The 26,886-nt window shown below is 43.7% G+C and overlaps 1 protein-coding gene across 1 annotated transcript in view; it reads right to left on the reverse strand.

Annotated features, from left to right (window-relative positions):
- TBC1D22B (TBC1 domain family member 22B) overlaps nucleotides 1-26,886 on the reverse strand; it is a 65,421-nt gene that overhangs the window by 32,155 nt on the left and 6,380 nt on the right. The window contains exons 2-8 of the mRNA XM_079933264.1: nucleotides 20,585-20,641; nucleotides 12,201-12,508; nucleotides 9,721-9,900; nucleotides 9,115-9,185; nucleotides 7,579-7,707; nucleotides 6,259-6,324; nucleotides 2,162-2,276 (exon numbers count right to left, since the gene is read on the reverse strand). Coding sequence (XP_079789390.1) covers nucleotides 2,162-2,276; nucleotides 6,259-6,324; nucleotides 7,579-7,707; nucleotides 9,115-9,185; nucleotides 9,721-9,900; nucleotides 12,201-12,508; nucleotides 20,585-20,641 — 926 coding nt within the window. The remainder of the gene's footprint in view (nucleotides 1-2,161; nucleotides 2,277-6,258; nucleotides 6,325-7,578; nucleotides 7,708-9,114; nucleotides 9,186-9,720; nucleotides 9,901-12,200; nucleotides 12,509-20,584; nucleotides 20,642-26,886) is intronic.

Here is a 26,886-nt window from a genome sequence, read left to right on the forward strand (position 1 = left end):
GAAGTCTGCTGCAGAGGTGAAACTGAGTACAGCCTTGCCAAGAAAGGCTTCCTTGCTGAGGAGGGGCAGAGAAGCCCATGCTTCACTGTGTAAACGCTGTGGGTCAGCAATGGTTTCACTGGTCAGCAGGTGAGACTGACAAACCAAACACCCAGATCAGAATGCAGTCATATCTATCAAAGAAAGGCAGAGTGGACTTCCCTGGTGGTGCAGTGGTTAAGAATCTGCCTGCCAATGCAGGGGACACAGGTTTGAGCCCTGGTCTGGGAAGCTCCCACATGTCGCAGAGCAACTAAGCCCGTGCGCCACAACTACTGAGCCTGCGCTCTAGAGCCCTCGAACCACGACTACTGAGCCCATGAGCCACAACTACTGAAGCCCACAGGCCTAGAGCCCGTGCTCCGCAACAAGAGAAGCCACCACAATGAGAAGCCCACGCACCACAACGAAAAGTAGCCCCTGCTCATTGCAACTAGAAAAAGCCCGTGCACAGCAACAAAGACCCAATGCAGCCAAAAATAAATAAATAAATTTATTAAAAAACAAAAGAGAAAGGCACAGTGCTTGGTGCGGCTGATGGTAGCAATGGGATGGGCGCCTATAGAAGGTAAAGGAAAATTTGGTACAAAATATAAATGACAGCTAACAAGATAGTTAATATCCAATTAGAACTGCAGGTGCTGAGGATTTCCCTTAATTGGCATAAAAACTGGCAATGCCAGCGTTCAGACCTCAAATGTAGATTAATGAATGGATTAATACCTTCCTAGGCTCATCCTTGAATACCATTTCAGAAAAGTACTACTGCAAGAATCAACCCCCAAATCCCAACAGACCAGCTGCACCACTCTTTAATAAGGTTAAACCACACAGAATTAAGGTGCCTCTGAAAACTGACCTATTAATGTGAGGGGAAAATGAAAGTTCTCCAGCAAAAGCTTTATTTATGTGCTTTTGCTTAGGGTCACTGGACAGAGTGGACAAGAGTGTGACCTTCCACCCTTACTCCCAGTTCTGCCCTGGCTGCTGTCACTTAAGGGGAACAAGGAATGGCATCATTAGGTTGCCTTACGTTTTGAGTAATGAAAAATTAAAAAGGCTGCCACATGAAAGACCAAAACACCACGCCTTTGAGTCCCACCAGAAAACCTGAATGGGAAGGATCAAGTGAGACATTTCTTATGCCCTCCCCCTCCAAGGGGCTCCACTCCAGTCCCCTTCTCATTACCATCCTACCCCCTGCAATGGCTTTCTATGAAAAGAATAACCCACCGCCCTCAGAGTCTGAAGAAGAGGGTTCTGGTCCTAGCCCTGCCACTAATAAGGAGGCAGGGAATCTCACAATCCATCCGTGAAATGAGGGGAGTAGACGGATAGTTTTCTAAAATCCTTTTCAATGTTCTTGTTCCCACCTGAACTTCTCTTTGACTAAGAGAACAAAGCACCAGGCCATGACAGATAGGTTTTCCTATGAGTCTTGAAGCACAAGTGACTGAGGAAACCAAAAAAGTGGAGGATCCTCGATGCCTTTTAAGACTCTGCCTGATTTAGGCCTGGCCGGAGCAGGTGGCTGGAGCTGTAAGAAAACCTAACTGCTGCCGTGACAGCGAATCACTCTATTCAAAGTGACAAGAACCCAGTGGGGTAAGAGGTGAAGAAAGAGGAGGAGAAACCAAGGTCCCAGAGCTCTCCTTGGCCCATTCCATTACCTCCAGTGTGAGCTGGATTCTGGCACCTTTCCTGCTCTATATGTCCACATCCTGCTCCTAAGATACAGCATGCGAACTGAAGTGTGAAGGCCTAATGTATAATCTAAAATTCCAGCTTTCACAGATGAGGGCCTGCATTTGAGACAAGTTCAAAATAATCCAAAAGGAACCTCAGTCAAACCATCAAACCATCTGTTTATGGCAGAACATAAATATATCAATTTGGTCATTCTTTGGCAAAGGTCTTCTTAGGTGAGATCTGCGACCATCTCGAGAGAGAAATTCCTGGCTGCTGCTGCAGCTGCTGTTAAAAGAGGTTTAGCTGTGTATTCTAAAGCCACTATCTTTTTTTTCAGCAAGACGTGCCCACTGGCTGCACTCTTGGGAAAAACAAACAGACCACAGATAAGAAAGAGCAATAGCTTGTTCAACTTGGTACTCATGCTTCTTACCGACATATTCTGAGAGGAAGACGACAAAGAACGGAGTGACCAGGTCATTAATTCCTTGGACATACCCACTGGCAGGGTGTCGGATGGCCCAAATAAATAGAATTCTTTCGAAGATCTAGGAAAATGAGAAAAAAAGACAACATGATGTTAAATCACGGGGATACTCTCCCTCCCTCCATTTACCTACCTCACAATTTAACTCAGCATTGCTACAGAATTTGTAGAAAAAATTTTAAAATATTGTGGACAAAGGCAGTCTACAAATATAAAGTTTCTAAGACACTAACTGTTTTTAAACAGGGGTAGGTGCTTCTTGCCCTTTCTCTTTTCAGTATTTAGCCAACGTGATATAAAATTGGGAAACGTAAAGGAGAGTGACACAAATGGCTTAGAAAAAGGTTTGCTGTGGATGTCATTAATTCAGGCCACCATGCTCATTTGTAGATGCTGTTTCTCTATTTCCAGGAGCAAGATATCAGAATATCTAAGTTCTGATACATTTTCTAAATCTCTTTCGGTCATTACAGGATTTAAAGAGGAAATGCCTTCTTTACCACACTCCCCTTTCTCCCTGCTGAGACGGAAGGAGATCTAGATCTGGATTTAGTTCTAACCCAGCTTGACTAGGAACCAGTGACAGACTCTAAATGCAGGAAGTCATTTCACATATCAGGATGCAACCCAGACGTTTACTGGGGACAGGAAGTCAAATAAATCAAATCCTATGGACTCCTCCAGCCAGGAACTTGAGAACAGAGATGTCAGCCAGGGCCTCCATGGGGAAAGCCTCTGGGGTTAAGTACATTAGCCACAAGAGGCCAGAGGACTAGACTGGGGAGAAAGAAAAAATCTTTTTTTGGCCGCACTGCACAGCACGCAGGATCTTAATTCCCCAACCAGGGATCGAATCCGTGCCCCCTGAAGTGGAAGCACGGAGTCCTAACCACTGGACCACCAGGGATGTCCCTAAAAAGATCTTTATGGTCCTTTTACAGAGTCCGGCCCTGTCGCACTCTGTTACACTCCTCTCTGTTTTCACTATGCCCTTGGAGCTTTTCCCCTGTCTTCTCTCAGCTTGCTGACACTCATCCCCTGGCTTCATCCTGCTGACCACAACTCCTGGGCCCAATACATTCCTTAGACAGGCTTTGACTGGGCTGCCTCAGGTCTCTGAACCACACCAGAGGGATGACAGAGGTGGTAATGACTACATGTGGAGGGACAGGAGATTTGGGGCCTCCACAGCACCTGGCTCTGCAGAGCCCAGAGTCAGTCAGCTCTGCAGGCAAATTGAAGAGGCCCTCTCGGAGGTCAGGTGCAAGGGAAAAAAAACCTCCCATGGGGAAAAGTAAAAAGGAAGTGGTCGTATGGTTTTGGAGTTGGTTAGCCAGTGTAGGAGAGACGTGGAGAATCTAGACACAATAAAGGATGTTTCCCAGCCCTTGTGTTGAGTCTGCCTTCCAGCTGGCAGAGACAGCCAAGAAATACTCCCACCGTCAACACCCCTGCCCTCGCAGGCAGTGAGAGCAAAGCCCAGCCTGGAAGGAGTTGGCCTCTGCCTCCACTAGATGGGCCCACTTGCTCCCCGGGGCTGAGCAAAGGGTGCGGCGTCCTCATTTGTGTTAGGCCCAACACTCCAATGGGACCCCTCTTACATTCCTTGCTGCTAAATACCCTCCTCCCTCCCTTGAAACTGTGGCTCAAGCTAGACCCACCAGGAAGATCTCAAGAGTTCACTGCTCCACTCTGTCTCCTCACACCTCCTGTGGCCTGTGTCTGTCTGGATGTCTCTGTTAAAAGCTCTTCCAGATCAATCCTTCTGAAGGACTTATCACAGCTTCTACTTCACACTATCAGCTCCTTGTGAATACACAAATCCCTGGTGACTGGCTTAAACAATGGCCAAGCGCAGGGAAGCTAGCCATTCAGAATCAGGAGACCTGCAATAATCCCTCTCTAGTAAGGATGGGACAGTGCAGACACTGTACTCACACTGTACAAGTGAAAATGCCAAAGAGATGGAAATAGATGAGCACCAAGCCTGGTTACCAGGGGAGACCATGGAATCTTCCCTACAGAAAAAGCCTGGGACAATCTTGTCTACCTCTGAGACACCTCTTCTACTAGTGTGGGTAATTCTCACTTACTATAGTCAATTCTCAAGTATCTTTAGGTTTATAAAACGAGTTTTTCAATACTCAATGTTACTTAATTTATTCTGTTTATGATAACTACAGTCTGCTAGATGGAAAGGTGATTCAAAAAACATTGGGAAGACTACAGTTTGAATTTCTTTCTCTGTAGGCAGGTTCCACTACTAGGAGAAGCCTTTTAAATAAACTACTTTCCCTCTCTCCAAATTTAAAGTAACCATGCACAGGCAAGAGAGAAGAATCGGAACATCTTCAAGTTAAAATGAGGAATAAGCAGGGCTGAGCCATGGGAAACTGAACGGGAGACACAAAGGGATCCCGGGCGGCTTTCAGCTTCCTTTGAGCTGACTCTTACAGGTAAAATAATGGTGTCACCCTCAAAATCTTCTTTATGCTAGTGGTAAGTTATGAGGGATCCCATCAGTAGACACATCTATATTTAAACGGAATTATGAGTATAATCTAAAGTCAAACAGAAATTATTTTGAGCATTTTTTATCACGTTTTCTCTATTATGAGGATGAGTGAAAATATAATTCAAAGAGCACTTACATCCAGTATCCTAGCTACTATGAAGCTGCAAAGGAAATCCCTAATCTTCAGGAGTTTATATCAATACTTACTGCTTGGTCAAAAGATTAACAGTCCCACTGAAACCTTTCATGTGCTTTGCCAACTTGTTAGGTCTCAACATATCACTACTAATTGACTTCTGGGTAGGTACCCGAAAGAATTTAAAACAGGGACTCAGATATTTGCACACCCACGTTCACAGCAGCATTACTCACAATACCCCAAAGGTGGAAGCAACTCAAGTGTCCACTGACAGATGGCAGATCAACAATACGTCTTATATAAATATAATGGAATATCATTCAGTCTTAAAAAGGAAGGAAGGGGGGCTTCCCTGGTGGCGCAGTGGTTGAGAGTCCGCCTGTCGATGCAGGGGACAGGGGTTCGTGCCCCGGTCCGGGAAGATCCCACATGCCGCGGAGCGGCTGGGCCCGTGAGCCATGGCCGCTGAGTCTGCGCGTCCGGAACCTGTGCTCTGCAAGGGGAGAGGCCACAACAGTGTGAGGCCCGCATACCACCAAAAAAAAAAGGAAGGAAGGGGACTTCCCTGGTGGTCCAGTGGTTAAGACTCTGTGCTTCCTATGCAGGGGGCACAGGTTCGATCCCTGGTTGGGGAACTAGGATCCCACATGCTGCGCGGTGCGGTCAAGAAAATAAATAAATAAAAATAAAAAGGAAGGAAATTCTGACACATGCTACAACATGGATGAACCTTGAAGATATTATGCTAAGTGAAACAAGCCAGTCACAAAAGGACAAATACTGTATGATCCCACTTATTTGAGGTACCTGGAATAGTCAAATTCATAGACACAGAAAGTAGAATGACAGTTGCTGGGGGATGGAAAGTTATTGTTTCATGTGTACAGAGCTTCAGTTTGGGAAGATGAAAAAAAGTTGTAGAGATGGATTGTGGTAATGGTTGAACAACAATATGAATGTACTTAATGTCACCGAACTGTACACTTAAAAATGGTTAAAATGGTAAAATGGTAAATTTTGTTACGTATGTTTTCTACACACACACACATACACACCACTACCAGCTAGGTAAAGCAGAGCAAACACAGGACAAGGAATTCTAGGGTGTAGTTTCTGTCTTCATTCTGTCACCAGGTAGACTCAAGATGCTAGGCAAGTCCCTTAGCCTCTCAAAGTGCTACTCAGCCCACAGGTTTGTTATGAGGATTGAATGAGAATGCATAAGAAAGTGCTCTGAAAGGACCAAAGCTCCTTTGGGAACACAAGGTACGATCACGATTAGCCTTAAACCTGCCCAAGCCTAGAGGGAGGGCTAGGCACACATCCACACAGACGGTGCCACAGAAGGATGGGGGGAGGAGGACTGAGAATGTTGAGCACTTCCCTCACCTCCTGTACAAGTGGTTGCTGGAACAATGGAATGAGAGGATTCGTCCTTGGAATGTCGATGTGAATCTGAAAAAGAGAAGCCGTATCCAAAAACACAAATGCCAGTTTGTTCTTTTGAGAAGTTATTTTCTTAGGAACCGGAAATCAAGGGAGTAAGAGTAAGAGCACAATTTACCTTTAGAAAGAATTGACTGACATACAAAAATAGTCTAGTTAAACCTACCTACCTGTGCATCTGGAATACATTCCCATGACAGCAATAGCTTTTTGAAAGTGAGGAAACCTTCCCAAATAAACCACTTACACCAAACAGCAATAGGCTTCACAACTTAAGAGAATCACCCGCTTTTTTCCTATTGTCTGGAATCTGTTTTACTCTGGGCTGGTACTTATTTAACAGGTATGATCAAAATGTGTATGGCTCTTTCAGATTCTTACTCAACAGTTCCCAAGAAGTAAAAGAGCTCTGAAAGCTGCAAAAACATGCCAGGATAGAGAACTAGACGGAGCTGGCCTTTAATAACTGGCACTGAAAGTTCTGACTTCTGTTACCAAAGAAGTCATGATGATTGGTTTTGGCTTCGGGATTTCCCAAATGTCTAACAATCCTAAGGACTGTGTCAATAGCCGCAGAGGCTACTTCAATTCTTGGAGCTTGTTGTAGACAGTTGCCTCCCCCAGTATTTTCCCCTCTGCAACCACGAGACTCCCCTTCACACCCTCCACCTTTCTGCAGGCTGTGGGGACCACTATGCGCAACGATAGAACACCCCCTGCTAAGGCTGCTGAGGGCTATGGCTCCTGCAGACAGACAAACATGGTTGCTAAAGAGGCACTGCAGCTGCCAGAAGGACACACTGATGTCACAGTCCAGAGGGATGGACCACAGAGTGAACTCATCTTTCAGCTTGTGTCCCATAACCCTTACTACTCTCTGTGTGGTCTGTGGACCAGCAGCAGGTGGCATCACCTGGGAGCTCATTAGAAGTGAAGGTCTCACCCCAGGCCTCCTGAATTAGAATCTGCATTTTACCATAATCCCTAGTTGGGATTTTATCATAATCCTAGATGATGTGTACGCACATTAAAGTCAGAGAAGCACTGCCACTGACCAGAACCCCCCAGAATCTATCTATTTAAATGGCTAAGATAAGAGCTACTGAATTAGAAAGAGGGGAAGTAGTTCTGGGAATAAATTTAATTCCTAACCAGCACACTGTAGCCTGAAGACTTGGAAAACTCGCACCCCAAGAGCACTTCCAGGAGCCACACCTTAAGATTATGACTAGTGAGCAAAAGGGCAGCAGGCAATGACTGTACCTGTCTGTAGGTATCCTGGTGATGTTCCTCATTTCGAGAGTCATAATACTGTTCAATGAAGCCAAAATACTCCTCCCGCTTCCGCTGCAAGGTCAACTTCCTCCTCTCGGTGTTTGCTGGGAGATAGCCCTGTAGAGAGGACTGCTAGTCAGATGGGGACAGGCACTGGTTGGATGAATCCTTACTTTTTATTATAGCCTGAGCAGTGGCTTGGAAACTATCAAAGGAACCAAAAGAAAGCTGCCAAGACACAAGCGTAAATCCCATCTTGGTTCTGGCCACCCAGTGTTTGCCCTCTCCTCATTCAATGAGATGCACATGTGGGCAGATGAAGCACGGCCAGCCAGGGTTATTTACCCCTGCACCCCCTGCACTGCGCTAGGAGCAGGTACTACTGGAGCACTGCGGAGCTCCGGAGCTGGCACAGGAGAGAAGCGAATGTAGGTCAGTAGGAGGGAACTGGACCTGAGTCAGGACCTCCTGGGGCTGCGTGTGCACGAGGCAAACCTTCCCAGGGTCACGGGGAGGTGGCCACCTCTGTGGCATATCTCAGTGGTGTGCCACGTGAGTCGGTGCCGGTTACACATTCTTTTCTACGGTAACATTCAGAATTACCAGCTTAGGAACCTGAATGGAATCTGCAACACAGCAGCTGCAACGTCCAGACACAGAACTGCTGGCAGCAGCCCCCCTCCTGGCCCCAGCTCCAGGCCAACTTACATTCTTATCCCTGGTCTAGATCCCACTCTCAATTCTTACATCTCCTGTTCCCCTTCCATTCTCACCACATCTACTTCTGATAGCATTCAAACTTAGAAGAAGCTGGGGCAATGATTACACGGCTGCAAGACTGGGGGTGGGGGCAGTCAGGAGAGAGCCATCCTCTTGCAGGCAGCTAAGGGATACATTCCATAGCGAGCGAGCGAGCAAGCGCCTGGAGAGCAGGGGCTGTGCCGTCTTCACTTCCCTATATCCTCACAGCACCTGGCACCATGCCTGGCGAACAGCAGGCCCTCAATAAATCCTTATAGGATTTATTGAACGAATGAATGAATTTTACAGGCTCAGGAAGTCAAAGTGTTCGTATCACAGTGACAGGCACAGTGCTCCGTTACTTAGTGAAAGTGGGACTAGGGCAGGCTTCTGAGGGAGGCCCGTTTATCAACTCTTCACAGTTGCAAAGTGGGTTTAACCACCTTGGTTATTCCTACTGAAAAAGGAGGGAAGCCCAGGGAATGTGGGAGCCTGTTCAAACAAGTACTGGCTCACCCAGCCTCACTGTATTCTTCCTCCTTGGTGCTGAGAAGGCGAGATCAGGACTATAGGCACAAACGTGTGCTCTTCTACATGTGTGGGAATAAACTCTCAAGAATGTGTTTCTTTATGCAAAGCAATAGGACTACGGTCCCACAGGTCTGTCACATCCGGTAGGACTAGAGAAGTCTACGGTGCAAGACTTATGTGACCAGACTAACCTCAGCAGGTAAGAAGGGCTGTGTGAGGCTCACGCTTCTCTACACAGTGGGTAGAACTCACCGACAGGAGTCTCCAGGTTACAGGCCGAACCTCCCTGGGAACCCCTGGCCAGCTACACTTCCTCAGTTCATCTGCAAATAGATAAAGGCTTTGTTGGGTTTAGCCCTTCCCACAGATGCCCTAAGACAAGCCTCGGCCAGCGCTGCCTGGTGCCTCCCACCGTTCCAGTAGGACGATTGCCATCGCCACCGCCACCACTGCCGCTGCCACCACCGCCACCAGCTACCGACAAGCACAGGGAAAAAGCCCAAAACACAGCCCTGAGCAGCAAAGTGCTCTGCAGCAGTGATCCAGTCAGCTCAGAGATTAGAGTTAGAGGGGAAGAGAAAGGCCAGTAGGTGTGGATTTCAGTAAGAATCACCTGGAGGTAGGGGAGACCAAAGCCAGAATAGCTACAGGCCACAGAATCCAGTCCCACCTAATTTGGTCCCTAATTCCTAGTAACATATTTCTGACTTAATACCTGCATGTCACTTCAATGGGCACCAGATCAGGAGATGCTGGAAAAGTAAAAGAAGGAAGAATAAAGAGCAATAGCTTCCAGGTCTCTGAGAATTCCAGTCACCAAGAGGTCCTAGCTTTGGCCCAGGGCTCACGGGGACTCACCTAAGTCGGTGTTGTGGCTGGAGAGAAGCTGACGGAATTTTTCTAGGCGGGTTTTCTCCCGGACAGTCATCGGGGGTGCCCCAGAAGCGTTCTGGTCCGAGATCCGGGCAACAAGGGGGATGATGGGTCGGAGAGGGAGTGACTGCTGTTTGTGGAGTGGGTTCCTCAGGCATGTATCACCTGAGATAATTTGAAAGAGAAAGAGAACAAGCTGTGTGAAGAGCACAGATTCTGAGAAACCTTAAACCTGACTGTTGAGCACTGGTCTCCTCCACCAGAGCTGCGGCTTCATGGTTTGTGCGCTGCCTGAAGGTGCTCGGTGTGGAGCGGCCAGGGGATGGAAACCCAGCTGTGCTCCATTCATCCGCCCAGAGGAAGGGCTGCGTTTTTATCATACATACCAAGGCACCTTATGTGCAAACAGAGACTCCAGCTGCGGTAGCAAATTTGACAACATTTTTTTGTGACTTCAGAGGAAAATCAATTGTTTTCTTTGTACCCCAACCTGGAACTTTTCTTGGCGCCTAATAGCAAGTTTTGGGGCAACGCAGTCAAAGGCAGTGCTTGCCTTCCTTCTCCACGTCACAGAGCACAGAGAAAATGACACTGTAAAGCACACCGCAATGAAAGGAGGTGGCTGCTCTCCCGAAGCCCCAGCCCTAGCCAGCTGCCCCAAGGGCTGAGAGGGTCAATACCTCTGGCACAACTCTCACCTGTTCTTGGCCCACTAGTTGTGCTCTGCACACAGGTGAGAGGCTCTGGCCTAAGGCAGGTTCCTCTGTGCTCGCATATTTCTCACCAGCCAATCACATTTCTCTAATTGAAATAACAGGAACACAGACTCAAGCTGAACTCTGCGTCCAGTTCTAGACACTTCTAAACTAGATGGTAGGTAGGAGAAATGAGCAGTATAGGACTAATATTTATTGAATGCTTATTAAGGCATTATGCTCGTCACAGTTACATATGACCTCTCATTTGATGCTTACAACATATGGTAGGAATTTATCGCTATTTTAGAGATTAGGAAACTGTAGCTCAGAGAGGTGAAGTAATTTGCAAGAGAGAGCTGAGATACCACCTTAGGTCTGCCTGACTCCAAAACCCTTATTTATTTTACTACCCCAAATGAAACTCAGTTTTAAGTTCTGACTGTCCTTTCATGACTGTTTCATATTCTTTACATATTAGGGCCTTAAAAAGTAGTAGTCACAACAAGAATAAAACAGTAAATACTCATCAACCGGCATGACAAGAAGGTTTACAGAAACAAGTGCCACGGAGTACTTGGCTTGGATGCCTAGCGTAACGCGGGGCCTAGGAAACGCAGACCACACGCTGCAGAGCTCAGACCAGCGCGCACTTTCGGAATCAGTGACTGACAGACAGATGCTCCCAGGAGGGAACCTCGTAACAGGAATGGTCTGGGCAGTCCTGGCTGCACAAGGGCAGCTCATTAGGGATGGTGGTGGGGCCTTCCCTCACACTGGGACCCTGTGAAGACCCTCAATCATGTGTGAAGACACTGCCACAGCCTGTAGCTGCGGCCACCCGGTCAGTGGACACTGAATGCCTGTCCTGGGCACGTCATTGAAGGTTCAAGCTGGGGCCCGAATCAGCCACGGAAAGTGACTATGGAATGATTTTAAAGGCCTTTCAGCCTAATTTCCTGACCACAACCTTAGTCTGAACCTGTAAAAGAAGTTCTCTTAGAACATGAGCCAGGACACGCGCCAGGGCTCTGGCATTCTACTTTCTTTTCATCCTTTACCAGTCAGCTGTTTTAACTTTCACTAGCTTGAGGGTACTTCCCCCTCCAGCTCAGAATAACTGGCTTCCATAAAACCCTTCAGGGCAACATTAAATACAGCAATGGATATTTAAAAGAGTACACCAGGCATCCCCAAACATCTGATAAAGTCACCATCATCTCAACCAGTTACTGCTGCCAGTTTCCTGAAAAGAAAGGGTATATCCTCCCGCCCCACCCAACCTGGTGGGCAGGGAGCCGTGACACAGGGACTCCGTCCCTCAGGAACAGGAAAAAGACAACCTATGCTAGTGCTGTTCCCCACAGCTGAGGAAGTCAACCAACAGTGCCAAACATTTGTGAAATTCGGCCACTAACAACTGTAACTACATATAGTCAATAGTCTTCAACCTGAGCAGGCCTAAAGCAATGTGAAGCAACCAAACCACAGAAGTTTTGGACCCCACCACAGGTAAAGGAAGAAGAGAATGGCAGGCAACACTCAGGTGTCAGGAAGTGAAACCCCGGGTCGCAGGGCCAGGCAGCCATCCAGGTGGGAGGAGTAAGTACAGCTCAGGACCAGTTAGGCTCACTGATGTCCCTCAGGCTTGAGCTCGCCTATTTATCACCCAGTGGAAGATCTGAGGGAGGCCCTAAAAAAACCTGTTTTTATTTAAAATGCACTCTGCTGAAGAGGCTGAGCCTAAGGAGAGGAGCTGGACAGACTTACTGGAATTTCTGGACAGCTGGGCGTCACTGCTGGACTTTATAACCTTGTGGCTGGCAGGAACTTCAGATGTCGTGGACTGGGACCGTTCTGGTCTCACTCTCAGCTTGCTGTGGTTTTCTAGCACTTGGGCAGCAGTTGCCAAAGCAACTTTTGAGTTCAGAGTTTGGAAAGAAGGGGAGGAAAAGTCCTCTTCCTCGTCATCGCCAATGTCCCAAGCATCACTGGTGTTCCGGGCAAACTCATGAAAACTGGAGGCCTTCTTATTCTTCAGAGGAACCGTGCTGACTTTTGACCGCTCTTTAATGAAGCTTTAAGAAAGGAGACACCGTTACGAAGGAATGGTCTGAAACACCTGACCATCTTCACTTGCTTAATATTAACAGTATTATAAACTATCTCACGCACAATCATTACCTTCTTCAAACAAAAAATATCCATTTCCATTCCTCATCTGATGCATCCAGACCACCTCTATGCTGCAGAGCCAGACAAAACAAGGACAGCAACACTCTCCAAATATTCCATGTGCTCCTCTATACTTTCCAGCCCCCCTGCACTTAGGTGACGCTAGTTCTGGCCAATGGGCTAAGGAGAGAAGTGAGGCAGTCCCTTCGGAGCCAAAGTATAAAAGAACAGGTGTGAGTTCTCTGTAAGCTTTCTTCCATCATGACAACTCCAGATGGTGGCGCCTCCCTCAGCCTGGATAACAGAGTGACCACGTGGAGCAGAGCCTGCCCACCACACGCACCTGACTCTACTCTGGATAGGTGGTGTGAGTGAGAAATAAGCCTTTGTTGTGTCAATCCACTGAAATTTCACAGTTAATCTGTTATGACAACATGACCTAAACTATTTTTTAAAGCAGGACATCAGCTACTGGTAGAACAAGAGACAATTTTAGGTAGCCCACATGTATTACGAACACTGAGTTCCAAAATGAACAAGTTGTTCCCTTTTTATTCTGTTGAAGTCCTGCTGCCCTTGAGGAGAGATCTGAGTTCGCTGCCACTCTGTCTTTACAACTATTTTTTAACAAAGTGAGGGCAGTCTCAGGATCAACATTTTGTAAGAACAGAATCTGGCTTAGAATTTAATTAATAAGATTGTTTTGTGTTTCACTGTATTTATTTTTAAGGTTACTTTCTATTTTTGGCAAATGATACTGGTTTTCCACTTAGGGAACTAATAAGGTTTATTTTAAAAATAAATTAACTGAGTATATACAAGTTTATTTTTTCAAATGTATTTAATAAATAATAGCATAGAATACAGCAAAAAAATCGTGGAGACAGTACGTGACTGAATAATAGAAATAAAGTGCACAATAAATGTAATGCGCTTGAATCATCCCGAAACCATCTCCCCACGCCGCCCCCCAGTCAATGGAAAAACTGTCTTCCATGAAACCAGTCCCTGGTGCCAAAAAGGCTGGGGACCACTGATGTAGACCTTTCCTACTTTCCTGCACTTTTCCTCTTCTTTTTTTTTTTTTGGCTGCACCATGTGGATTGCGGGATCTTAGTTCCCTGACCAGGGATCGAGCCGGTGCCCCCTGCAGTGGAAGTGTGGAGTCTTAACCACTGTACCGCCAGGGAAATCCCCCTGAACTTTTCCTCTCTGTGAACTCCTTAAGGGCTGGGGGCCCTTATTCTGGTTCCAGGGGACTAGGTAGTTGGGACATTTCTAATTCAGTCTTAATTAGCATCCCTGAGGACTGGAATGCGAGGCGTAAAAACATCATTAAAATGCCTGTTTCCCTCAGCAAGGCAGGGCAACTCTAGACTAAAAACAAGGCTCTGCTGGAAGAGCTGAAGTTCCCCCATTTCCGAGAGATGTTTCTTCCCTTTGGGTAGAGGTGGGTGGTCTAATACCCATCCCATCTCCCTAGATATGTCCAATAGTTATTCTGAAAGATAATTGTTCCTAACATTGATAAATACAGACTCGTAACTCATACAGCTCATCGGAAAGTCCCTATTATTAACACCAAAACAGGTATCACTGAGGCATATTTTCAAACACTAGTCTCACACAAAGGAAAGGAAAATATATCACACTATCACTGAGGATGCAGGAGATAACATAAGATTACAAGAAGTAACAGTTCAAACGTAAAGGAGGGCTTCCCTGGTGGCGCAGTGGTTGAGAGTCCGCCTGCCGATGCAGGGGACACGGGTTCGTGCCCCGGTCCGGGAAGATCCCACATGCCGTGGAGCGGCTAGGCCCATGAGCCATGGCCACTGAGCCTGCGCGTCCGGAGCCTGTGCTCCGCAACAGGAGAGGCCACAACAGTGAGAGGCCCACGTACCGCAAAAAAAAAAAAAACATGAAGGAAACAAGATACCATTCTCCACCCACTAAATCAGTAAAGATTTAAAGATGCATCCTCTTTGGTGCTAACTAAGGTGTAGTGAGACCAGCTCTCTAATACTGCAGGTGGGGGTGTATGTTGTACCACCTTCTGGAAAACAATCTGGCAACATACACACCATGAGCCTGAAAATGATTCATAATTTCTGACCATAAGAAAATAATCATTGAATCAAACAAAGGTGACCTAAAACAGTTTATAATAGTATTATTTATTTTGGTTAAAAACTACAAACAAGGGCTTCCCTGGTGGCGCAGTGGTTGAGAGTCCGCCTGCTGATGCAGGGGACGTGGGTTCGTGCCCCGGTGTGGGAGGATCCCACATGCCGCGGAGCAGCTGGGCCTGTGAGACATGGCCGTGAAGCTTGCGTGTCCAGAGCCTGTGCTCCGCAGCGGTAGAGGCCACGACAGTGAGGGGCCCACGTACCGCAAAAAAAAAAAAAAAAAACTACAAACAATATAAACATCTAGAAATCGCAAATGATGAGATATATTATGTTTCAGCCACCGGATGGAATGCTATACTGCTTAACGAAAATCACATCTTGAAGGCTATTTAATAACACTAGAAAATGATCTCAATAAAGTGAAAATTGAACCAAAATTATATATTTTTTATGATCTCTATATTTCTTAGAAAGTATATGCACAGAAAAGACCAGGAATAAAATGCATCAAAATGTTAACATTGCTTATCTCTGGGCTATGGAATTATAGGTGATAAATTTAATTTTTATAATTCTCTGAATTATTCATGTTTTCTACAATGAGCATATTATTTTTATTAATCACTGGAAAAGGTTGTTTTGTTGGCTTTTGTCAATCCCCAAAGTAAAAGTACTGAATGAACAATCAAAAATGAACAAGAGGGCTTCCCTGGTGGCGCAGTGGTTGAGAGTCCGTCTGCCGATGCAGGGGACACGGGTTCGTGCCCCGGTCCGGGAAGACCCCACATGCCGCGGAGCGGCTAGGCCTGTGAGCCATGGCCGCTGAGCCTGCGCGTCCGGAGCCTGTGCTCCGCCACAGGAGAGACCACAACAGTGAGAGGCCCGCGTACCGCAAAACAAACAAACAAAAAAAACAAGAGCCCAAATCAAAGAAAACAAAACTGAGGCAATGCAACGCAAAAATCTACACGTCAAAAATCTATGAGCCAGTAAAGCAATTATACCCCAATAAAGATTCTTTTTTAAAAAAAAGCATCTGGAAATATTAAAAAAAAAAAAATCGGGCTTCCCTGGTGGCGCAGTGGTTGAGAGTCTGCCTGCCGATGCAGGGGACACGGGTTCGTGCCCCAGTCTGGGAGGATGCCACATGCCGCGGAGTGACTGGGCCCCTGAGCCATGGCTGCTGAGCCTGTGCGTCCGGAGCCTGTGCTCCGCAACGGGAGAGGCCACAACAGTGAGAGGCCCGCGTACTGCACCCAAAAAAAAAAAAAAAAAAAATCATCCATGAGCCAGAGGCAAATTACTTCTCTGCAGACCTCTTGAGGCTGTATGTTCTGGAGTCATCACTATGCTTCTCCTCTGTGAAAGGAGATCCAGGATCCACAACCTGCAGTACTCACCTCAGTGGGTTCACTGTCAAGAACAAATAGGTGGATGTGTAAGAAAGATCTGCCATCAAAAACATGCTGCATAGGAGTATGCGGCTATTGTTATTGTTTTCCTCCTTAGAGACCACGTGTACCTCAAGATTGCACAGGACGATTCCAATGGAGTGATAAAGAGTACTTTGGACGCCAAGGTTATTTTTTTTTTCCTTGGTTGATGTTTCTTAAATACCCTCTTGATGTCTTAAGAATTCTTTAAATAAACCACGAATCAAGAAGCTGAATTTTAACTCAGGTCAAGGAATTGACTAGATGCTATTAGTCTAACATTGGGTGAAGCATATGCACACCCTGGAGTGGATCAAAACACTGCACCAGGGACTTCCCTGGTGGCACAGTGGTTAAGGATCTGCCTGCCAGTGCAGGGAACCTGGGTTCAAGCCCTGGTCCGGGAAGATCCCACATGCCGCAGAGCAACTAAGCCCGCGAGCTACAACTACTGAGCCTGCGCTCTAGAGTCCGTGCTCCGCAGCAAGAGAAGCCACGGCAATGAGAAGCCCGTGCACCGCAACGAAGAGTAGCCCCCCTCGCTGCAACTGGAGAAAGTCTGCGCGCAGCAACGAAGACCCAATGCAGCCGAAAATAATAATAAATAAATTTTAAAAACAAACAAACAAAAAAATACCGCACCAAGAGATGGGCCATGGTGAGTGTCAGTAAAATATTAATCCAGGTAATTCTAGCTGGAGGTGCCTTTGGCTTATAGGCTGCCTAATTTTAACATGGTCCCAACTAATCTATAACTAACCTGAGGCACAATAATGCCACAGTGTGGCTTGAAGTTTAACCAAAATTACTTAAACAGAACTATATCGAAGTTACAACCAACCTGGCCTCGCATAGACACCTTCACCATACCTCCTTACATCTGTATGCCAAATTATAGTTTGTTTGTTATATGGGTTAGGAAACAAAAGATCAATCATTCTGTGATTTGATGAATACTACGTTGTTTTACTGAGACGGCTGTTCACTTAATAGAAATACAACACAAATTTATTTAGAAAAATAACGTTTGACACTGGTAAAGGGGTGTGAAGCAAGTGGGGAATTTGCTAAATCCAGTCATATCAATGACTAGTGTGGCTTCACATGAACTAGATTTATAACTCAGAACTAGGATATCAATTCAGAAAACAATAAGTTTAGAAGTTTATCATACCATCAAGTGGCCAATGAGGCCGCTCTGCGGTAAGACTAGTTTTATCTGAGCTATAAAAATTATTGCAGGCAATATTATCACTAATGGTAATAATTTGGCAAGTGGAAGTCAAAATACACAGACAGGTAATGACTTGCTGTGCTCGTGCAGTTTAGATGATTGAAGACCCAATGTAAAGGCTTCTACTGTAATGAGGATTAACCACACAGTAATTAATGGTAGCTTGAAGTGGAACGGTAATCAGGTAGCAGAGAAAGTAATAAAAATGTCCCAACAAAGGTACTCAAATAAGGGCAATAAATGTTTTATTGTAACAATCTGGAATTGTAAAATGGTCCAGTGCAGACCTAGATGTTGTCCCAGATTGTAGAGTGGTAATACCAAACCACCACATGCACAAAAAAGGGATGCAATTTATTCAGTGACAATTATATTCCTCCCAAATTGCAGAGCTAAATAACTACTTCTACTGAAAGTATGAATGTAACTCTGCTGAATGACCAGTGGAAACATTCATGGTTTTATATCATTAATAGGTGGGAAAAGGGGACTTCCCTGGCGGTCCAGTGGTTAAGACTCCGCGCTTCCACTGCAGGGGGCGCGGGTTTGATCCCTGATCGGGGAACTAAGATCCCGCATGCTGCGGTGCAGCCAAAAAATGAACATAAAAATAAATTAAAAATAGGTGGGAAAAACAAGAGTATATAAAGTTTGCCTTGGCAGTCTGGGATATGGTGATATTCCTCAAGACCTGCCTTAAATACAGAATCAGGGAAAACTCAGTTGATGACAGATGCAGAGAGGGTATGGTGACTCTGACCCAAACATAAAATAGGATAGTACATCCCACTGCCTTATATACAGGTGGATGGCAGATTTTACGTTAGCCATGTGTTTATCAAAGGCCATGATAAATTATGCTGTAATGGATCTATTACCAATCAACAAATCCTGGCTGCGAACAGAACTGGCTACAAGGAACAGAATACTCAACTATGATCCTTAAGTTGTAAAGACCACGATGTCAGGGCACTGAGCTGGTGTCTCTGCAATTCTCTTGTCTTTCCCTCAGGGTACAAGTTAACTGTTACAGTTCTTCACATCTCATTTTCTTTTCTTTTTTTTTTTAAATTAATTTATTTATTTTTGGCTGCGTTTGGTTTTCATTGCTGTGCGTGGGCTTTCTCTAGTTGTGGCAAGCAGGGCTACTCTTCGTTGCAGTGTGCGGGCTTCTCATTGTGGTGGCTTCTCTTGTTGAGGAGCACAGGCTCTAGGCGCACGGGCTTCAGTAGTTGTGGCATGCAGGCTCAGCAGTGTGACTCGTGGGCTCTAGAGCGCAGGCTCAGTAGTTGTGGCGCACGGGCTTAGTTGCTCCGCGGCATATGGGATCTTCCCAGACCAGGGCTCGAACCTGTGTCCCCTGCATTGGCAGGCGGATTCTTAATCACTGCGCCACCAGGGAAGCCCTTCACAACTCATTTTCACACTAACGCATTGAAAAGCAGGAAATGTGAGTGGAGGCAAAATGCAGCTTTCTTCACAAAATGTTCTCTCCCTGGTCAAAAAAAGAAAATCCTTCCAAGAACCCTCCTTCAGGAGACTTTCTTTTACATCTCATTGGCCAGAACCAATGAGATGAGCCCATCATAGACCAGTCACTGGTATTACCAAGGAATTATTATAAAAGGCTTAAACTAACCCAGATACCTACTCTAAGTACACTGTCACCGGCTCAAGAACTGAATAGAACTGTGGTTCCTGAGCAAGGAAGAAGCAGGTGCAGGGAAGACTGTTGGGAAGGTAATTAACAGTGCCTGTTACACTGGCCAACAGACCAGAGAGTCCACGGATGGTAAAACGAGGAAATAAAATTCATTATACTTAATGAAAATATCACAAAACTACCACAGAAAACATGTTTCCCCTTAAGAAGATCTAATACAAGGTACATACTAAGAAACGTTAAAGAAAAACCCATTGTCTAAGTAAATGCAGGGACTTCATTCCTTCATTCCATAAATATTTACTCAGTGCCTACCATGTGCAACCTGCTGGTCTAGGTGCTAAGGGTACAGTGGTGAACAAAGAGCTTACACTCTAGCGGTTCCTGATATAAAAATTGTGCATTTTACAGAAATGAACAGTAGTCATGCCTCTATAGTAATTCAGAAGACTGTACCTTCTACACATTGGCCAAACTGCAAAAAGAATGAGTTTGTAGAATTATAGAAAGTTCACCACACATTAAGTTATTAAAAGAATATTAAAATATTGATGATGCATATTTGATAAGGTATTTTTCTAGGTATTCAAAATATTTTAATGTACATTATCTTTACTTCCCTGTTGACTATGAAGAAAGAAAGGGTAGATATTATCACACAGGCCCCTGAAGGATGAGAACCTAGGTCTCCTGTACCTCTCAAATCATTCAGCTTTCATTACAAGCAACAACTTTCCTAGAAATAAGTCTCTAAGATTAAGCCTGCTCAAAGATAGAGGCAAAAGTTCTCAGAACATGCGAGAAGACGACCCACCTCCTCATTTAAATTTATTGTGGCTGAACGATGGCCTATGAGAGAAAGATGTGATAAAGCGATAATTGGGGATACAAATACACATCCACACATCTTGGATTTAACTAGGGTCTCTGCTGTGTTAGAAAATAATTTACTAGAATTTTACTAGAAGAAATAGCCTTCAGGACAGGGGGTGGGGCGGGATTAAAAAAAAAAGAAAAAAAAGAAATAGTCTCCTGGGAGCTTTTAACTCCATTGTCTGGCTGCGTTTCCTTGAGTGTGTCAAAGAGAAAGAGGACCTGAAAACTGTCAGTCCCACAGTTATGTTCTATTTGCCTCAATTCTCAGAGAATAAGGAAGAGGGCAGACCTATATATATATTCAGAAGCAATGGGCCCCAGAAACCAGAAGAAGGTCATCAATCATTCAATTTCAGGACAATATTTAATCAATAAAGACCTTCTCACAGAACAGAGAATCCAACACCAAACCCCTACATATACCACCTTCCAATATAAGAAAAAAATCTCTGATGTAAGTTAATTTTCCACTTAGTAATGGACTGCTTAGAGGTAAGAAGATTGCTCATCTTCTGATCCAAAACAGAGCAGAGGAGACACTAGAAAAGGTCCAAGTGGAAACTGTCATTTCAACAAAGTAGGGGAGGGTTTCAGGGTTTTAGGAGAAGTACATGCATGAAAGGAAAAATATCTTGACTTACTTTTTGGTGAGCCGGGGGTCCAAAGGAGGGTGCTGTGCTCCATACACGGGCTGGATGCTAAAAGCAAGGAAAAAAGGAAGAAGCAAGTTGTCAGGAAAGTAAATATGTTGGGTGAGTACCACCTGCATCACAACATTGGAAGGGACTTTGAGAAGCAGGTTGCCTCCAAGAACAACTATACCCAAGCCAAAGGATAGCACCCTACTCTTTAAAAAAAAAATGTTCATCTTCCCTGGTGAGGTTTCAGTGCCCTACGTAACTGACTGTCAGGAAGTTCTATCTGTAAAGAAGGCAGCATGGAAAGGCTTTAGAGTTGGAGAGAACAGAGTTCAAATGCCAGTTGTGTCATCTACTACCTCTATAAACTTGCATTAAATTACCTGACCACTTTGAATATGCTTTCTCATCTATAAAATTGGAATATCACCTACCCCAAAGGACCACTTGGACTACAAGACAGTGAAGCAACACCACAAATCAAGACTAGAGTGACCCACGGGACTCTCACACACTGCTGGTACGGATATAAAGAGATACGACCACTTCAAAAATGTTTGGCTGTATCTAGGACGAACAAAATATGCATACCCTAAGACCCAGTATTTTCATTCCCAAATATATATCTTTAGAGAAATATATAGATATGTGTATCAAGAGATACATATAAAAGTGTCCATAGCATTATGGATCCTTTTAGCCCCAAACTAGAAACAACCCAAGTGTCTATCAACAGAGAAATAAACTGTCATGTGTTCACATAATAGAATACTTTACAGCAACGTAAATAAATGGAGTAAGGCTGAAAGTAATGTGAATGGATCTTACAAATGTCATGTTGAGCAAAAAAGCAAAGAATAAAAGAGTAGATACTATATAATTCTATATATATATATATATATACACTTCAGAAACTGACAAAAATGATTTCTATTGTTTAGGGATGCATCCATAGTAGTAACACTATAAAGAAAGCAAGGACTGATTAACATAAAAGGACGTGGTTATCACTGAGGGGAAGGAAGGAGGTGTGAGAGACAACAGACACAGGGGGATTCTGGGGTGTTCACTTTGAGATTATTTACCAAGTATTATACCAAACAATTGTTTCATGTACTTTTCTGTAGTAGTTCACAGTTTTTAAAAAAAAAAAAGAAAAAAAGAGTGACCTGAAAATAATTGTTTATCAATCCAAACTGTTAAGTACAAAGGTGACAGAAAAACATGTTTCAATATGTAAGAACTCAGGGAATATGGTCTCCCTGACTCCTTCCTGAAGAAACTACTAGAGGAAAAACTTCTATTAATAATGAAATAAATGGAGAAACTATAGCAAAAGGACTGATGGAGAGCATTTAATTGATTTTACCTTAAGCCTGAGTCTTAAATTTGAGGCTTTATGGTTGCAGAAGAGAATGTAAAAATAATGTAATTGGCAAATGTTAAAGTGGGATGGAGGAAAAAGTAGATTGAAATAAGTAGACTGATTTCCTCATCTTTTACTGACAAGGCTCAAAAGATATTTAAAGCTGATAGCTCAAGTAATATAGGTGTAAGTATGTTTCAAGATATAAAATAAAACTAAGAAAAATAATATAATCAACTAAAAGCAAGTGAGGAAGAGGCAGGAAATATAACTACTAATTTTATCATTACTCATGGCAGGGAGTCAATAGATACTGTCTGAAGAAATATGGTAAAAAGTTATACGCAATCACTAGAATAAAAAGAAACCTTTCAAATCATCAGAATATACACACGCACACCCACCTCCCAAAGCAAGTACTGTCCTGATAGTGAAAGATTTTTTTAAAAGAAAATATTAAAAATAGAACTAAAACCAAATATATCAGTCTTTCCAATAAATATAAATGGGCTGAACTTTCCTATTAAAAGAAAAAGGATTATTGTCAATGGGGCTGGTTAAATAAATTACAGTACATCTGTTAAAAAGAATTAGGCAGTTCTACATCCACTGACATGAAACATTCATTGAAAAAAGATGCAGAGGGCTCTTCCCTGGTGGTGCAGTGGTTGAGAATCTGCCTGCCTATGCGGGGGACATGGGTCGGAACCCTGGTCCGGGAAGATCCCACATGCCGCAGAGCAACTAAGCCCGGGCACCACAACTACTGAGCCTGTGCTCTAGAGCCTGTGAGCCACAACTACTGAGCCCATGAGCCACAACTACTGAGCCCATGTGCCACAACGACTGAAGCCCATGCACCCTAGAGCCTGTGCTCCACAACAAGAGAAGACACTGCAATGAGAAGCCCGCGCACCACAATGAAGAGTAGCCCTCGCTCTCCGCAGCTAGAGAAAGCCCGCATGCAGCAACGAAGACTCAATACAGCCAAAAATAAATAAATAAATAAATAAATTTATTTTAAAGAAAAAAGATGCAGCATTATATGCACAATAATACCTCCATTTTTGTAAAAATCTTTAAAATAAAATATATCCACATAATTATATATGATCATGTCTATGTATTTATAGTGTATCTCTGAAAGAACACATAAGACACCAGTAGCAGTGGTATGGAAGTGGAACTGATGACTGGAGGGCCCTGTGACAGTGACTTAGTTTTCAGTGCAAACCTTTTTGTACCTTTCTGAATTAGTATTGTGTACATTATCACCTTTTTAAGAAATAAATTAAGCAATCTTAAGAGGGTTGGGAGGTTTAAACGGGATAATGTGTAAAAAGCCCTTCAGCACAATTTCTGCAGATAGTAACACTAGCAAGTAGTGAGGTGAACGCTGCCTGGCACACACTCAGTGCTTAAGAAATGTTGGTTTTCTTCCTCCTTCCAATTTTTGTAATTTATTCCTTACCTAACATTTAGAAAATAGAACAAGTTTACCAAGTACCTACTTTGACATAACAGATGTGATCCTAAAGTTGCTTTTAAATAAAAATGTAGCCAATTCACATTGATTTCTACTAAGATTCCAAAGGGAATATTCTTTTTTTTTAAACATCTTCATTGGAGTATAATTGCTTTACAATGGTGTGTTAGTTTCTGCTGTATAACAAAGTGAATCAGCTATACATATACATATAACCCCATATCTCCTCCCTCTTGCGTCTTCCTCCCACCCTCCCTGTCCCACCCCTCTAGGTGGTCACACAGCATGGAGCTGATCTCCCTGTGCTATGCGGCTGCTTCCCACTAGCTATCTATTTTACATTTGGTAGTATATATAAATCCATGCCACTCTCTCACTTCCTCCCAGCTTACCCTTCCCCCTCCCCTTGTCCTCAAGTCCATACCCTATGTCTTCGTCTTTATTGTGTTAGCACGCGGTATTTGTTTTTCTCTTTCTGACTAACTTTACTCTGTATGACAGACTCTAGGTCCATCCACCTCAGCACAAATAACTCAATTTCGTTCCCTTTTATGGCTTAGTAATATTCCATTGTATATATGTGCAACATCTTTTTTATCCATTCATCTGTCGATGGACACTTACGTTACTTCCACGTCCTGACTATTGTAAATAGAGCTGCAATGAACATTGTGGTACACAACTCTTTTTGAATTATGGTTTTCTCAGGGTATATGCCCAGTAGTGGGATTGCTGGGTGTATGGTAGTTCTATTTTTAGTTTTTTAAGGAACCTCCATACTGTTCTCCACAGTGGCTGTATCAATTTACATTCCCACCAACAGTGCAAGAGGTTCCCCAAAGGGAATATTCTTGTGTACAATCTTTAGTTATGACTATGTCCCTGACTTTTTTAGTTGTAAGAATCCCTACTCCCTGAACTTCTCTGGAAGATTAAGTAATTTGTAAATTAACCATCACATGTAGGACCACAGAAATACAAACAGTACTACTTGACTGTATTTATAGAGTATCCTAGGCAGAGGAAAAGAAGAGAGAAAATACGAGGGATTAAAGAATACAGGAAAGTTTGGCTTAGAGGGAGAAAGCTTAGACAAAACAAAAAGCACAAACAAACTAGAAAACCCAAAGGGACATTGATTTCTACTTTAATGTTTGCAAATACTCTGAGTACACCTGAACTCTCCAAGTCCATAAGCTTCTATGTTAGTAAAATATAAATATCAGAGAATAAACTTTGCAGGAAGATTTCAATGGGTAAGTTGGGTTGGGTGACTGAGTAGAAAAATATGAGAGAATCCTTAGGTTCTCTCCATAAATGAGTATTACCACCTGCCAGTAATCCATGCAGAAAAAAAACAATCCTAATTGTGCAGGTTTAAAGGCCAAAGGCATCAATTACCATCCAAAGACTAAATGAAGACAGACAGAAAGATCCTGGTGATTAAGGTGCTCAATTTCCTGGCATGTATAATTCACTTATCAACCTGCACCATCTACTCCTCCCAAACCCAAACTCAACTCTAGAGCAGGCTGGTCTCCACTCCACCTTCCAAAAACACCTTAAATACTAAACTGGGCTCTTCTGCCTACTCCATTTTCAAAATCTTATCTGTCCTAAAAAAATTCCTTCAAATTCTACACCCACTGCCCCATAAGACCTTCTCTGAGCATCCACTAACCCATTCCTTCTCTGATTCCCTAAAATGCAGACATCAGGGCTTATATTGCTTAAAAAAAAAAAAAGCTATTTTTTTAAATAAACTAGATTTAGACCATAATATAGGGTACACCCAGGTAGATGCTTAACACCTACATAAGAAATAAGACCTTATTGGACTTCCCTGGCGGTTCAGTGGTTAAAACTCTGCGCTTCCAATGCAGGGGACATGGGTTTGATCCCTGGTCAGGGAACTAAGGTCCCACATGCTGCGTGGCACAGCCAAAAAAAAGAAAAGAAATAAGACACTATGGAGTTGAAACCCCAGCACAACCCTTCCTCCCTTCCTAGGAAACCATTTTATCGAATCTGGCATTTTTCACCCTCATTTTTGTTTTTACATTTTCTATGTATGTATCCTTAAACAATATATAGTGTTGCTCTGCATGTTTTAAAGACTTTATATAAATGACATCATACTGTATTTATGACTTACTTTGACGCTAAATCATAAATGCTACTTTAAATACTACTTAATTTCATGGCTGGCTGGCTGATTTCTCCAACACAAATTAAAGAAACATTTGCTCTACCACAAATGTAAAAGGCATTTAATTCACATTTTCAAAAACAAAGAAAAGTCCAGAGAAAGATATAACATCCATGTACCCATCACTCTGACTTAACAAATATTAACACTTGTCACATTTCTGTTTTTAAGAAAATAAAGCATTAGAGAGACTTCTGAAGTCCCAGTTGCAGTCCCCAGCCCCATTCCCCTGCCTCCCCAAGAGATAACCACTATCCTGAAGTGGGTACAAAATCCTTCCCGTCTGCTTTTATACTTTTATATATATTCATGTATCCATAAACAACATATAATATCTTTTTTATGTTTTAAAACTTTACATAAAAGACTGCATGTACATATCGGTCTACATCTTGCTTTTCTCACTCAACAATGTGTTTTTACCCAGCTCTGCTTTTAAGTTTTTCTGATTACAGAAGTAACATATGTTAAGTGGAAAAACTGGAAAGGCAGTAATATGCAGCATCCTCACCAGGGGAAGCTGTGCTGCCAAGGAGTTTTTCAGCTTCTACTGAGCAGTGGTGGCACCATGTCTTTTTCTGGAGTCCCCTCACCACCTGGCAGAGCATGACACACACCAGCAGGCACTTAACAATCCTTAGTGAGTCAAGGCTGGAACTATACAAAACCCAGGCCTCTGTTTAAGCTGACTCCTGTCTAGCTAGACCTAAAAACAAGAGGCAATCACACTGCACACACAGAGAAAAGAATGCCACGGGCTGTGCTACAACAAAGACAAAATGAAGCAAAAATCTCGGTCAATCTCCGTTGTTCTCTTCAATAAACCAACGCCAAAGGATGTATTGGCATAGCTGGTTCACGTAGTCGGAACGGTGCGTAAAGCTTGGCAGGAAAAAATCAACAGGTGTTTGTTCAGCACTGACAGAGGAGCTAAAGCAAACATGGGAACAGAGCTATCCAATTTAAAGCCAAACATGCTGGCAATCAATGCAGGGTCACACACTCACTTGATGGAAGTCTTCCAGAACTGGCTGTTTCAGGGATAATTCAGTATCTCCTAGTCACTGACTTTATCAATAAAGCATTTTCAAGTTAAGAATAGGTGGTAATGTACCTGCCCAGATAGGCTGGGACCATTACGCCGAGTCTACTATCAGATTCATTAGTGTTCTGAAAAATGACCAAATGACAGAGACGGTTTCAGTTAAAAATCCATGGGCTCCTAAGTAATTCGAGTGATTAGA

This window comes from Stenella coeruleoalba (genome assembly GCF_951394435.1).
Source record: "Stenella coeruleoalba genome assembly, chromosome: 10".
NCBI lineage: Eukaryota > Metazoa > Chordata > Mammalia > Artiodactyla > Delphinidae > Stenella > Stenella coeruleoalba.